A 12,377-nucleotide genomic window follows, 5' to 3' on the forward strand; every position below is an offset into this window, starting at 1 on the left:
ACACGAGCGCTGCTCTTGAGCACTTTCCTTCTCCATTAAACCTGTGAATCCGAAACTGAATCTTAATCTCACTCCCCCCGAATCGTCTGGTTCCTCAGCGAAGAGATCTGCTCTTGGACAAAGACAGAACGCCAACCACCTCAGCGATTTCCACAGGAGGCAAGCAGTCGGCAATTTCCCGGCTGGAGAACAAATACTCCGACATCTTGGAACGAGCGGCCGGAAGGCGGCGCCATGAAGAGGATCGCGACAAGACCCTGGAGCCGGATGACTATGGTGCCAGTGGTAGTGGCGGACTGCTCCGCTCGGCCACATCCCACCAGCTGGCCAAGTCGAAGTTGTCCTCCAGCTCCTTTAATGCTTCGGATCGCAAGGAGCGCACTCCATACCGAACTCGAGCCCAGAGGCAAAGGTATATGGCCGAGTCCAATGACAGCGGCTATCTGACCAGCGGCAATCGACTGCTGGACGAGAACTACCCAGTGGACTATGGCCAGCGATACGACTACCACGACGCCCTACGCCTAGGAGGAGCATCCGGTTATCCCTCCAGTCGCTACGGCCGGCGAGCTGGCGAAGATGAAGCACTCTCGCCGCGCTCCACGAGGGCGTATGGAAGAACCAAAACCGTGGAAAGTCTACTGGCTGCTGAGATTCAAGACAGCGGTCGAAATGCAGCTGGACCCGCCGAGGATCGACCATTGAACTCGAGGAACCGCTTTGCTCATCGACGTAAGGAGCAGCCACCACCAGAACTGACCGCTGAGGAGCGCGAAATACTGGCCGACGATCGGTCTTCGGAGGACAATGCAGCCATTCTGATGCTGCTCCGCGAAGACAACCAGTTCCTGGAGGCGAAAAAGTTCGAGGAGCGCATGCGCAAACGCCGCGAGCTTAGGGATCGCGTCAAGCGCATGGAGGAAGCGGCCGAGGAGGCCAAGAAGACTGAAGCGGCAGTAGCGGCCGCAGAAGCAGAGGCAGTTGCTCTCGAGCAGGAGGCCAAAATGGCCAAGGAGGCAGCCGCAGCAGCAGCGAATGCGGCAGCAACTGCTGCAGCTGCCGCAACATCATCGGCCACAGCAGCCACACTTGCAGCGCCGCTGGAGGCGCCCAAGAAGAAGTCGCGCAGCAAAAAAGTAACTAGAGACGGTAGCGATTGCAGTGGCTCCTCCGAGAGCACCTCGGGCAGTAGCTCATCCGATGAGGCGGAAACAGAAACCGAGACGGATTCGGCTGCGCCCGGTGTGCAACTAACCCACACAGCAGACACAACCCCACAGACACCGATCCCGTCTGTAAATGGCAACACCACCAGCTCCTACAACTCCAACTCCACCACCACCACCAACCCCTCCAATACAGCCACCACCTCATCCACTAGCACTTCTGCTCTTTCTAACCACACAACGGCAGCAGCGACGGCACTCTCCTCCGGCACCACCGACAAGAGCCGCTTTCTGCCCCACTCAGATCGCAACAACAATGACCTCGCCAAGTACAAGCCCAGCAGCCAGCTGATGCACTCCTCCAGCTCCGGGGCACTGGCCTTCGGTGGCATTGGGGCGCGCCTCGCGGCAGCAGATGCTCGGCGTCAGCAGCAGCGGTATCAGGGCGCCAGCTCGCGTACCGCCGCCGTGCTGAGCGAGTTCGATCGCTACAAGCCGCCGGGATCTGGAACGGGCTCTGGATCGAGCTACCTCCACGACTCGTACAGCGGGAGTAGTAGGCGATCCAATGCCCTGGGCGGCAGCTCGTTGTATCCCCAGCGGTCCCAACTGGATGCCTACCAGCAGCAGTACCAGCAGTCGTCCTCCTACCTGCAGCACGATCACTACCAGCTGGCCAAGAGCGCCACCTCGTCGGCCCTGTTCAACAGGTCTCGCATTCCAAAGACACTCTCGACCTTTGTAAGCAATGAGCCAATACGACCATCCTGGCGGATGGGTGATTCCCTAGCAGCTTGAGCTTTGTTGCCGCCGCCTCTTCTAACTGCAACTGCAATTGTCCATTGACCCCCCGAATCCCCGAATCCAATCCCACCCCATATCTCAAGGCCTTATATCCAAATCTTTCTCCTAGACAATCGACCTACTACAGAAAAAGCTAACAGCATTGCGGATTGTATTCCATGTTGTCCTACTTATACAATGTTGATCCTGCCTGCTCCTTTTGCATGCGATTTTGACACTAAAACTGGGACAAAAATGTAAGAATCCCCTTACCTCGACTTTTACAACGACAAACTACCTTATGTTCTTTTACCATTTTGCATTTACACAATATTGCCAAAAAGCTATTAATGTTATTACTGAGCAGAAAGCATTCAATGGTTTGTTGTTTTTTCATTGCCCAAGAAAACAAGAGCACAGCTATTGGTGCATTTCCTATTTATCTATATATAATACGTTATATATACCATTTTCGATATATACCTATTTGCCATTATATATGATATTGTTTGTACATGCTTTGATATTAACCATTTTTGTAAACACAAATCTCAAAAATTTGTCCGAACTAATTTTCTTATCGAACAAACGAAACGTATTTTTCTCGTGTTTTTTCTGAATATGATGATGAAAATCACAATGATGATGATGATGATGGGTTGATGATGATGATGATGTACATACACAACTTGATGGGGATGATGAAATGATGATGATGATGTTGGTTGGTTTACGGGCTATCTGCGGCTGACTTATAAACGGAATGCGATTGCTTTTGGTGCCAACGTGGGATCGGACTCGTTCGTCGTTTGGATTGTGCGCTTTTGATTGACTTGACCTGATGACCAACCATCCGTGGAACACCCGATCGAACCCCTGGAAATATATATATATTTTTGTTTCTTTTTTCTCTTTCTTTTTTGTTTCTTTTTCTCTCTTTCAAATTACATACTTTACCACACACGCACACACGCACCTTATGTGTACGTCTGTAAACTGCCATCGACAACCACCCAACGCCCCCCAACTTCTCGCTCGCTCAAAAAACTCCGCTCGCCGTTTCGCTCGCCTGCAAACCACCTTCTTTCAACGGATCGAATGCACCACCCGCAACGTAACGCAATTCAACGCAATCGCAATCGTCGCCACCCACCGCAAACACCACCACCCCCCAACCCCTGCGACATCGGCAACGGCAACCACTGCAACCACCCAACGTCGTCGCTCCGCTCCGCTCTCCAATCCGATTCGATCGAACCGAACAGACAGCAAAGCCCGTCATTCAAGATGATGCTGATGGTCACTTAATTTACCACACCGGAGACATTCTCCATCACAGATGTTCGTGACAATTTTTGGTTTTTTATTTTTCCATACTTATGTTTAGACAACAATCAGAAAACTATTTACAAAAAAAAAAAACAAAAAAACACTTAAATACTTGAAAAAGAAAGAAAACATAATGATAGGCAAAAGCCACCAGTCACACCTCTCTCTCTCTTTCTCTCCTCTTCTTGTAACTCTCTTTTAGTTTAAAATATTTCCAAGTTTTCATTATTATTTCTTAATTATCTCACAGCAAGACCAAACCGCGTCGCGTGCAATCGGAAAATTAAGACAATTTTGAACGAAAAAAAAAGAGAAGGACAAAAAGCAACAATTGAAAATATTCACACAATTTTCGTCACTTTCGCGAAAATCTTTTGAACTTCCGAATTTGTCTTTGATGGCTTTAAGTTTAACTTTTACCGGCAACCAAATTCAACTGGGAAGTTTTCACACACCAAAACCGAACACGAACTTTGTCGCATAATTAACGAATAATATTGAAACTACAAACCCTTTCCGTACACACTCAGCTTAGAGTTCAAATTAGTATTTTGCCCAGCCCTCATCAAATACTTAGCTACAGCTACAGGTTTAGCTTTAGAACAAGAAATTCAACCAGACAGCTAACGTTTAACACTCTTGATGCACTTGTCTGAAACCCTACTACAACTCGCTATCCTTTTCCCGAATTTCAGATAAGATCATGGCCACACTGGGCGAGGGAACTTTTGGACGTGTGGTCAAGGTCAAGGATATGGAGCGGTAAGAATTACCATCTATGAAATCCAAGTGTAAGCAATCTAACGCCCTTTTCATTGTTTCAGTGATTACTGCATGGCCTTAAAGATTATTAAGAACGTGGAAAAGTACCGCGAAGCTGCCAAGCTGGAGATAAATGCTTTGGAAAAGATTGCCCAAAAGGATCCGCATTGCGATCAGTAAGTTTCAAAATAAACCACTTCCTCCTTGTTCTCAATCTAAATTTAAATACCTTTCCCGCTTCTGCAGTTTGTGCGTGAAAATGATTGACTGGTTTGATTATCATGGACACATGTGTATAGTTTTTGAAATGTTGGGACTCAGTGTTTTCGATTTTTTGGTGAGTTACAGCTAGTCCAATTAACCAGAATTTGAAGATTAATACTTGAACCGTTTATTAACAGCGAGAGAACAACTATGAGCCATACCCGCTGGACCAAGTGCGCCACATGGCCTATCAATTATGCTATTCTGTGAAATTTCTACATGACAATCGTTTAACGCACACCGATCTCAAGCCGGAGAACATACTCTTCGTCGACTCGGATTATACTTCTCACTATAATCATAAGATTGTAAGTGGAGGCAAGCAGCAAACAATATGAAAATATCCTTATACTATAATACTTCACAGAACCGCGAGGTGCGCCGCGTCAAGAACACGGACGTTCGCCTAATCGACTTTGGGTCGGCCACCTTCGACCACGAGCACCACAGCACAATTGTCTCGACGCGACATTACCGCGCGCCAGAGGTCATACTGGAGCTGGGGTGGTCACAGCCGTGTGACGTTTGGTCCATTGGGTAAGAATCGTATTGTCATTGCAAGTATGCGCATATTAAATGACCGCCGAAATTTCGCCTACAGGTGCATCTTGTTCGAACTGTATCTGGGAATCACGCTCTTCCAAACGCACGACAATCGCGAGCACCTGGCCATGATGGAGCGAATCTTGGGACAAATACCATATCGCATGGCACGGTAATACAATGCAGCTCATGCTTTTATTTCCCAAGGCGCAGTTCCCTTCACCGAAATCGTTTAACGTGTAGCAATCATACTCTTTATAGCAAAACCAAAACAAAGTACTTCTATCATGGTAAGTTGGATTGGGATGAGAAGTCCAGTGCGGGTCGCTACGTCCGTGATCACTGCAAGCCGTTGTTCCTGTGCCAGCTGAGCGACAGTGAGGACCACTGTGAGCTCTTCAGTCTAATCAAGAAGATGCTGGAGTACGAGCCCTCGTCACGCATCACGTTAGGTAAGATGGCGCCCACTTCTTAATTGATTGTCATGCTAATTGATCTCTTTGATTTGCTCTAGGCGAAGCCCTGCATCATCCTTTTTTCGACAGGCTGCCACCGCACCATCGAGTGGGTGAGGTCAGCAACAAGCAGCCCCTTTCGTCGGGCAGCAGCAGCCGCGAAAGGTCGCACAGCCTCTCCAGATGAGAATTACAGCGATTTGGTTATTGTTGACAGACAGCGCTTAGTAAGCACTCACTCATGCAAACATACACTCAAGGCAGTCGTCCAGCAACGTCTTGCACCCGCCTCGTAGAGTAGACCAGCGACTTTACGACGAACCCTATTTTAAGAGCTAAAGTCTTTTATTCTAAATTTTTTGAACTTGACTTGTATAGATGTTTATTATACAAAAATCCATTGATCCTTATTGATCCATTGTTTCCAAATATTTCGTGCACCTGTTGCTGTGCATTATATTTAGAGCTGTGTAGCGCCATGTTGCGCTTGTGCATTGTACCATACCCGCCAACAGTGTTTTGTTCTGTAATGATAACCAAATCGTGTATAATATTGATAGTGCGGTGCGTCTTCCCGACACCAGAACCTAATTGTAAATGTCTTGCATTGTGCACACCCCTAGGTGGAGGAGAATAATTGAACCGACTGCAAACCGATTATTGGAACATACAAATGTAGTTGTAAAATAAGAAAGTCGCTTAAGCGCTAGTTGAAATGCATCCCCATATGTACACCTGTCACTGAAACGGGAGCCGACTAATTTGTAATTAATGCACCATTTCGAGAGCGTGAACTGTAAGTTAATGCAAGCCATTATGTACACCGCCCACGACTGTACGGATACTTGTAAATGTAAAGAGCAATTGTTATGCCGCCCTGTGTACACTTCAGCGATCGCAGCGCATTTTGTGTAAATTCAGTAGCAGCCCCCCAGAGTCATCTCTCTTAGAATACGTTTTCAAATGTGTAGAACTGTCGCCGGCCTGTTTTGTTCGTTTTCGTTTACAACCGAATATCGAAAGATCAACCCATACACACATTGCTACACACACACAAACACAAACATCGGATGAGCCCTAGAGTATAGTTGAATATACTATACATACTTAATTCAAATGATTGTGAGTTAGTTTAATATTACATAAATATTAATTATAAATTACATTATTTGCAATTTAACCCGATCAACCAGCATATAAGATAAAAAACAATATTGTCAAGTTATTAAAAATTGAAATAAATCTTAAATAAAAAAGAAACTACTGTGTTTTTAATAAAGAAAATTGTGGAAAACTTCTTGGAAACTATCCCAAAGTTGTACAGCGCACTTTTGTATGGCTTTGAATATCAGAATGGGTTGTATACTTTTAGGCCTAGCTTGGAACTCAAAAGGGACAGTCATGTCCAAGCTCATCACATGATGAGTATATTACCTGAACAAATTACAATTTCATGGCTTTAATAAGCACAATACAGCTCTCAGAGGATTTCGCATTCAGTCATCATCATGAACCTATGCTGGTCGATATTCCTCCTCGGAGTCGCGAGTGCAATCGAATCACAATACTATGCCACATCAACCCGCGAAATGGCGTCTCTGCTGCAAATGGAGGACGAACTAATTGGATATATGCGTCAGTATGCGATGGAATTGCAAAACAAAGTAAACACGATGAGGACGTAGGTGATTTGTGTGCCTTATTAGCTGCCATTGTAAGCATCGATGTCATAGTTTCCAGGAGGAGTGGACGACCAGGAGAGCGCTGGGGCCCGCTGATCCTACGCCCTATGTGGCCAATCCGTTGATAAGTTTTCCGCTCATGCGACGCATGTATACGGATGTTCCCAAGTTGCTGGCATTAGCTCGTGAGGAGGTCAAACAGGGTAAGTTGTAGTTATATATTTACTTCATTTAAACTAGAAATAACATTGGTTTATGCTCAGGACCGCTTCAACAATTGCTAGATTTTGATTTGAGCCCTATTTCTAAACTGGAGTTGCGGACGGCCGCAGCTGGTTTGTTGCGTTTTCAGGGCATTTACGGTCTGGATGAAAGCGAAATGGCCAATGGCATACTATATGGAAAACAGTACAAGTAGGTTTCTATAAAACCATTCCCCGTAAGGTGACTTAATTTAACTATCACAATAGCTCCAGAATGAGTGCTGCAGATTGCCTGGCTTTGGCCACTCATCTGTTGAATCTGGAAAAGGGCAAACCGGCCAGCAAGTGGTTAAAAGTAGCCCTCGATCAGTATGAAATTAAAATGGATCCTGTAAATAGATTGCTTCAAACAGGACGCTCTCAAATCTACGAGAAATTGGGTCTAACTTTGCTTGCTATGCGTAAGTAAAATAATATTAAGCATATTATATTTAAGCAACTACTTATCCCTTTTTTAGACGATTTACCAGCTAGTCGGGCTGCGTTTAAGGAATCTATAGGGTGGGCCTCCAAGGATGACGATTCCGATCTGGCAAAACACTGGGTCAATACCATAGCCCACAGGCTTGTGCACGTGGACAACTGCCGAGGTAAAAACCTCCCTCCGAGCAAATCCTCCCTTCGTTGTCGTTACTTTAGAGAAGGTTCCCCATTTCTTCGATTGGCCGCTGTGAAACTTGAGCAGCTCAACATTGAACCCTTCGTTGGGCTCTTCCATGATGCAATCTCACCAGCAGAGCAAGAGGATTTGTTACGTCTTACGAAATCCAGGTTAGAGCACAGAAAAGCAGATAGTTCTAGTGTAGAAGGCAAAGTGGATACAAATGCCTCTGATCATGTGAGGCGAATTCACCAAAGGATTGAGGACATTACAGGATTTGATTTAGAAGGCAGCGAACCACTCAAAGTCTCTAACTATGGCATTGGAGGGCAGGAGTCCATCCACTTGGACTGCGAGCAACCCAAAGTGAGTTTCGTAGCTAATATATTCCATATGATTTACAAAGAAGTTCTTGTTCTCTAGAAATTTTTTGGGCACTTTACTAAAGAATACCGCTCGGCATCTGTACTGCTTTATGTAAGTGTTTTATTCTTAAATTTTAAAGCATGGTTTTCCAAAGCAGGGACTACTCATACATCTGTGCAGATTATAAAATGAAAGTGTTAGCAAAATAACCAAAGCTAATCCAAAAAATTATATACATGAAAGCCAATGTTTATAGGCCCCAGGAAAGGAAAACTCAATTTAAATTTAAACAGTGCACACTTCTATTTCCCAGCTCAGTGATGTCCAAATGGGTGGCTATGCCTCCTTTCCGGATCTGGGCTTTGGCTTTAGGCCCAGTCGGGGATCGGCCTTGGTTTGGCATAGTACTGACAACTCCGGCAATTGTGATACTCGCAGCTTGCAGGCCACCTGCCCGGTGCTCCTCGGAAATCAGTGGGGTAAGTGGTTAAAGGTGCACATCGATTCTTTTCTCCTCTACTTACCATTCGCCATCCGGAAAACAGTGGCCAGAAAATGGATCAGTGGGTCAGGCCAGTGGCGCAGGAAGTCGTGTCGGATGTAAAGAAAATGCAGTTTTCCATTCGGTTTTTATCCACTTTTGCGATAATTTATTCAATAATTTTGTCGTTATTTATATTATGATAATAAATTTTATGCACTATTTTATAGTATTCATATTTAATTTATATGCAATGTAACATTATTTGGGGCTGGGGAGATATGGTAGGGCTTGGCATCCAATTGTCCACTTTTGATATCCTCCTCACTTTCATTAGGGAGCAGGGAGTGGGAGTTGGCAAGGGATTTGAGGGTTTTCGAGCGGGTGGGAACAACGCGTTTCCTGATACGTATGCAAATGATATCTGAGGCAGCGGGAGGCGCCTCCGGCAATATGTATGCGTGCGTGGGCGGCTGGGGTCCAATACATTGGAGACGGGGGCCACGGAACCGGAAACGGAAACGAACAACAAGAACGCAGGCAATAGAGAGAAAGAGATGTCGATGTCGGTGTCCGAGGGAATCTGTAGGAATACTTGATTGCCGGCTCTTCTTCTCTCAGTTTTGATATCACGCTCCCCCGGCCCCCAGATTCAGCCTCATCCACAGCAGCATCAGCATGGCGAGCAGGGGCTGCCACGTCGTCTGGTTGCTCCTGGCCGCATTCCGAGCAGCCTCCTCGAGACCTATAGCACATAAAAAACATAAAATTATTCAGAAAAGAGTTAAGAATCACATGCTTTTGTATTTTTGTAATATTTTAATTTTAAATAACTCCACACGAGAGATAACTCACCTCCGATGTAATTCAGATGATCATCGTTGCTGGCCGAGGCGCCCGGATGAAGCTTGATTTCTGCAGCGCAGAACCACAGGCACCGAGAAGAAAAAAAACAACAACGGGGACAAACAAAACAAATTAAAGCCAGTGATGGCGGGAGATGGTGGAGTAGAGATTGCGTATACGCACCGTATAACCGCAATGTGCCCTCGGCACGGCCCAGCGAGTTTGTGCTGACGCAGTGATAGGTGCCCACATCGGAGGGCGAGAAGGAACGCACCACCAGCAGCATGACGCCCCGATAGCCATCGCGCCGCTCCGTTATCCCGTACTTGGGCCTGCATTGGATATGGGTCGGCCATGGACAGGAGCGGACAGCAAGGGAATGGAATGGAATGGTTTTCGAGATGGATATGTATCACCAATGTCTGCCGTCCGGAATTCCCTCAACTTACCCGTCGAGCAGCATTTCGGGTCCCGGCGAGCCGGACTCCAGGCTGGCCGTGGAGACGCTGGCGAATCCGTTGGACGTCCGCGCCCCCTTCAGCCAGTAGGAGACGGGCGACGGCGAGGCCTCCACCTGGCATTCCAGCTGCACATCCGAGCCCAGGGGCGTGCCCAGCAGCTGGCTGGGGGCCCTCACCATGGGGGCAACTGTGGAGTGGAATGGTGAGTGAGTGGTTCGTTTCGGATTTCATCGATTTCAGAATATCGCACGGATAAATACATTTGTTCTACTTATTTTCACGAAATTGTGCAATTGTTCGGCACACTGACTTTTAAACTGGCTACTTTAATTGCTGAACAATTGAGGTCGGAATTGAGGCAATACAATACTTTTGGCAAATCAGAAGTAGGAGCTGTCTTATTTAAGGCAAGCTACGTGTAATTGGTAATGAGAAGTTCCTATTTTCGGTAGAGGCATAAGTAAATCACTGCACTTCAAGGATAATATTCTATTCACCGAGTAAATATTTGATAACTCACATTGCACACTCAGCGAGACTCGTTTGCTGACAGCAGGTGGAACATCGTTGGATGCTATGCACAAGTAGGCGCCCATCTGACGCCTCTCCAGGCGGAGCAGCCTGAGCGAGGATCCATTATAGGATTCCACTGGAAAAGGGTAATGAATTAGGCATCAAAGGATTTCAGCGCATGTGTGTACCTTTCATGAGCTCCCTGCTGCCTGGCTTGCGAATGAGAATCATTTCGCCGTCTTCCCTGCGCCAAATGACTCTGGGCTGGGGATTCCCCGTGGCCTTGCAGGTGAGCGTGGCATCCTCGCCCTCCTGGACGGCCAGATCGGCGGAGGACTCTTCGTTGATGATATCCGGTGGTACTAAGGATATGTGGTTATTATAGATTTATGTTCTATATAAGAATAGGCAATCAAAGGACATACCCTGCACATCGATGCAGCCCACTTGCTTCTTCATGGGACTCGTGTTTATCTGGCACATATAGCAACCGCGGTCACTTTCCCGCAGTTTACTGATTTTCAGTTTCCATCTTTAAGGAGGAAAAGTTGTACTTACGTTATATTACCACTATGAAGGGGTTTAGTGAGCTTACGTGTGCATATCCTGGTGCATGACGCTGATTCGCGCATTGTGGGTGACCACACGACCTTGTAGAGCCAAAACGGTCTGATCGGAGGCCCTCAGCCAACCCACCTATTAGCAGGACATTATATATTATACAAGATGCATTATTTATAATGAAATTGTAAGTATAAAGTGAGCTCACCTTATTCTTGCCCAGATTGCGCACCGAGCAGGCCAGGATGGCCTCGCGTCCAGCCGGATATGTGACGTTGTTGATGAACCCTATGAACTCCGGATCGGGATCCAGCTGGGAATTGCTCTCTGCAAAGGGAGTGGGAAATGGATGTAGTGAGTGAGTCACCCGCTCGCAATTAAATGCCTTCCAAACCCATGCCCCGCCCCATTCCGTGTGCCCACTTACCGTGATGCTGGTTCTGGGTCGAGCCACTGCCGCATTTTGTGGCCATTATCAGGATGACAAACAGCGTCGATTGCAGCAGCTTCTCCATATTGTTGTTGATGTCGTTGTTGGTGGAGTTGTTATGGCCGTTGTTGCTGCTGTTGCAGTTGCAGTTGCCGTTGCTGTTGCGGTTCTTTTATTTGCTGCAGCAGCTGCTTCTGCTGGCACTCTTTGTTTTCCTATTATTTTATGGGTATTTTAGTTGCTGTTTTTTTCTGCGTGTGTGTGTGTGTTTTTTTTTTCTGTGGGGTTCTCGCGGCAATTTCTATTTCTATTTGCATTCGAATTTGAATGCGAATTCCTATTTCAATTCCGATTCCAATTGCGAATTCTATTTACCGCGTGTTTGTGCCAATTGGGCTTTGATTTTCAGCTGGTTCGACTCGCCGTCCCACTGCCACGCCCATTGACATCTGCAAGTAAACAAGAAATGCGAGCAAAACATCAGTGCCAGAATCAGAATCAGAATCAGAATCAGAATCAGAATCAAATGCGGACTCAGATTCTGAATCAGAATCAGAATCGGAATCACAATCCCCGTCCGAAGCGGAATCATCGGTTTAAATTTATATCGCGATAAAGCGAAAAAAGCAAAGAATCGAGCACAAAAGGCTGTTCAATTTGAGTGCACTAAAAGGGGGGCTGGTCTGCTGAGGATAAAAGGGGGGTGAGAGGGGGCGGAAAGGGGGCTGCATTTGATGGCCGGGGCGCCCATCGCTAACTTGATTATCAAGCGTTGCAACAAATTTGACGTTGCCTGCTTTTAGGGGCATCCAATATGGCTGCCGGGCAAGCTCAATCTCACCAACACAGCCATGTAATGCACTGAGAAAAA

The 12,377-nt window shown here is 46.6% G+C and overlaps 3 protein-coding genes across 11 annotated transcripts in view; 2 read left to right on the top strand and 1 right to left on the bottom strand.

The window, feature by feature from the left end:
* LOC122622085 (serine/threonine-protein kinase Doa) overlaps positions 1–5,712 on the top strand; it is a 34,440-nt gene extending 28,728 nt beyond the window's left edge. For 3 of the 8 annotated variants that reach the window (XM_043800263.1, XM_043800261.1, XM_043800256.1), the window contains 9 exons: positions 3,215–3,290; positions 3,974–4,040; positions 4,103–4,216; positions 4,287–4,377; positions 4,442–4,612; positions 4,672–4,841; positions 4,906–5,019; positions 5,109–5,299; positions 5,362–5,712. In XM_043800263.1, the coding sequence (XP_043656198.1) occupies positions 3,215–3,290; positions 3,974–4,040; positions 4,103–4,216; positions 4,287–4,377; positions 4,442–4,612; positions 4,672–4,841; positions 4,906–5,019; positions 5,109–5,299; positions 5,362–5,489 (1,122 nt within the window). In that variant the 3' untranslated portion in view covers positions 5,490–5,712. Of the gene's footprint in view, positions 1–98; positions 1,908–3,214; positions 3,291–3,973; positions 4,041–4,102; positions 4,217–4,286; positions 4,378–4,441; positions 4,613–4,671; positions 4,842–4,905; positions 5,020–5,090; positions 5,300–5,361 lie in introns of all 8 variants that reach the window. The other 5 variants (XM_043800259.1, XM_043800264.1, XM_043800262.1 and 2 more) reach the window with 3 other exon arrangements.
* A 1,101-nt stretch (positions 5,713–6,813) lies between these two features.
* On the top strand, positions 6,814–8,957 carry LOC122619887 (prolyl 4-hydroxylase subunit alpha-1). Of its 2 annotated transcripts, none has more exons than XM_043797090.1 (8): positions 6,814–6,983; positions 7,036–7,187; positions 7,248–7,398; positions 7,455–7,648; positions 7,706–8,214; positions 8,272–8,325; positions 8,508–8,693; positions 8,760–8,957. In XM_043797090.1, exons 1-8 carry the CDS (start codon positions 6,892–6,894, stop codon positions 8,952–8,954), a joined length of 1,533 nt encoding a protein of 510 aa, XP_043653025.1. In that variant the 5' UTR covers positions 6,814–6,891; the 3' UTR covers positions 8,955–8,957. The 2 variants fall into 2 exon arrangements, with proteins under 2 accessions (XP_043653025.1, XP_043653026.1); XM_043797091.1 differs by having other exon boundaries at positions 8,528–8,693; positions 8,760–8,917.
* Positions 8,958–9,298: 341 nt separating this feature from the next.
* Positions 9,299–11,654, bottom strand: LOC122619888 (lachesin). The gene is made up of 10 exons (XM_043797093.1): positions 11,504–11,654; positions 11,285–11,403; positions 11,111–11,211; positions 10,941–11,047; positions 10,704–10,877; positions 10,523–10,651; positions 9,991–10,189; positions 9,725–9,873; positions 9,551–9,610; positions 9,299–9,440 (listed from the first exon to the last, which is right to left on the bottom strand). Exons 1-10 carry the CDS (start codon positions 11,589–11,591, stop codon positions 9,325–9,327), a joined length of 1,242 nt encoding a protein of 413 aa, XP_043653028.1. The 5' UTR covers positions 11,592–11,654; the 3' UTR covers positions 9,299–9,324.
* Between the last annotated feature and the right edge of the window lie 723 nt (positions 11,655–12,377).

Source organism: Drosophila teissieri, chromosome 3R, assembly GCF_016746235.2.
Source record: "Drosophila teissieri strain GT53w chromosome 3R, Prin_Dtei_1.1, whole genome shotgun sequence".
In the NCBI taxonomy this organism is placed as follows: Eukaryota; Metazoa; Arthropoda; class Insecta; order Diptera; family Drosophilidae; genus Drosophila; species Drosophila teissieri.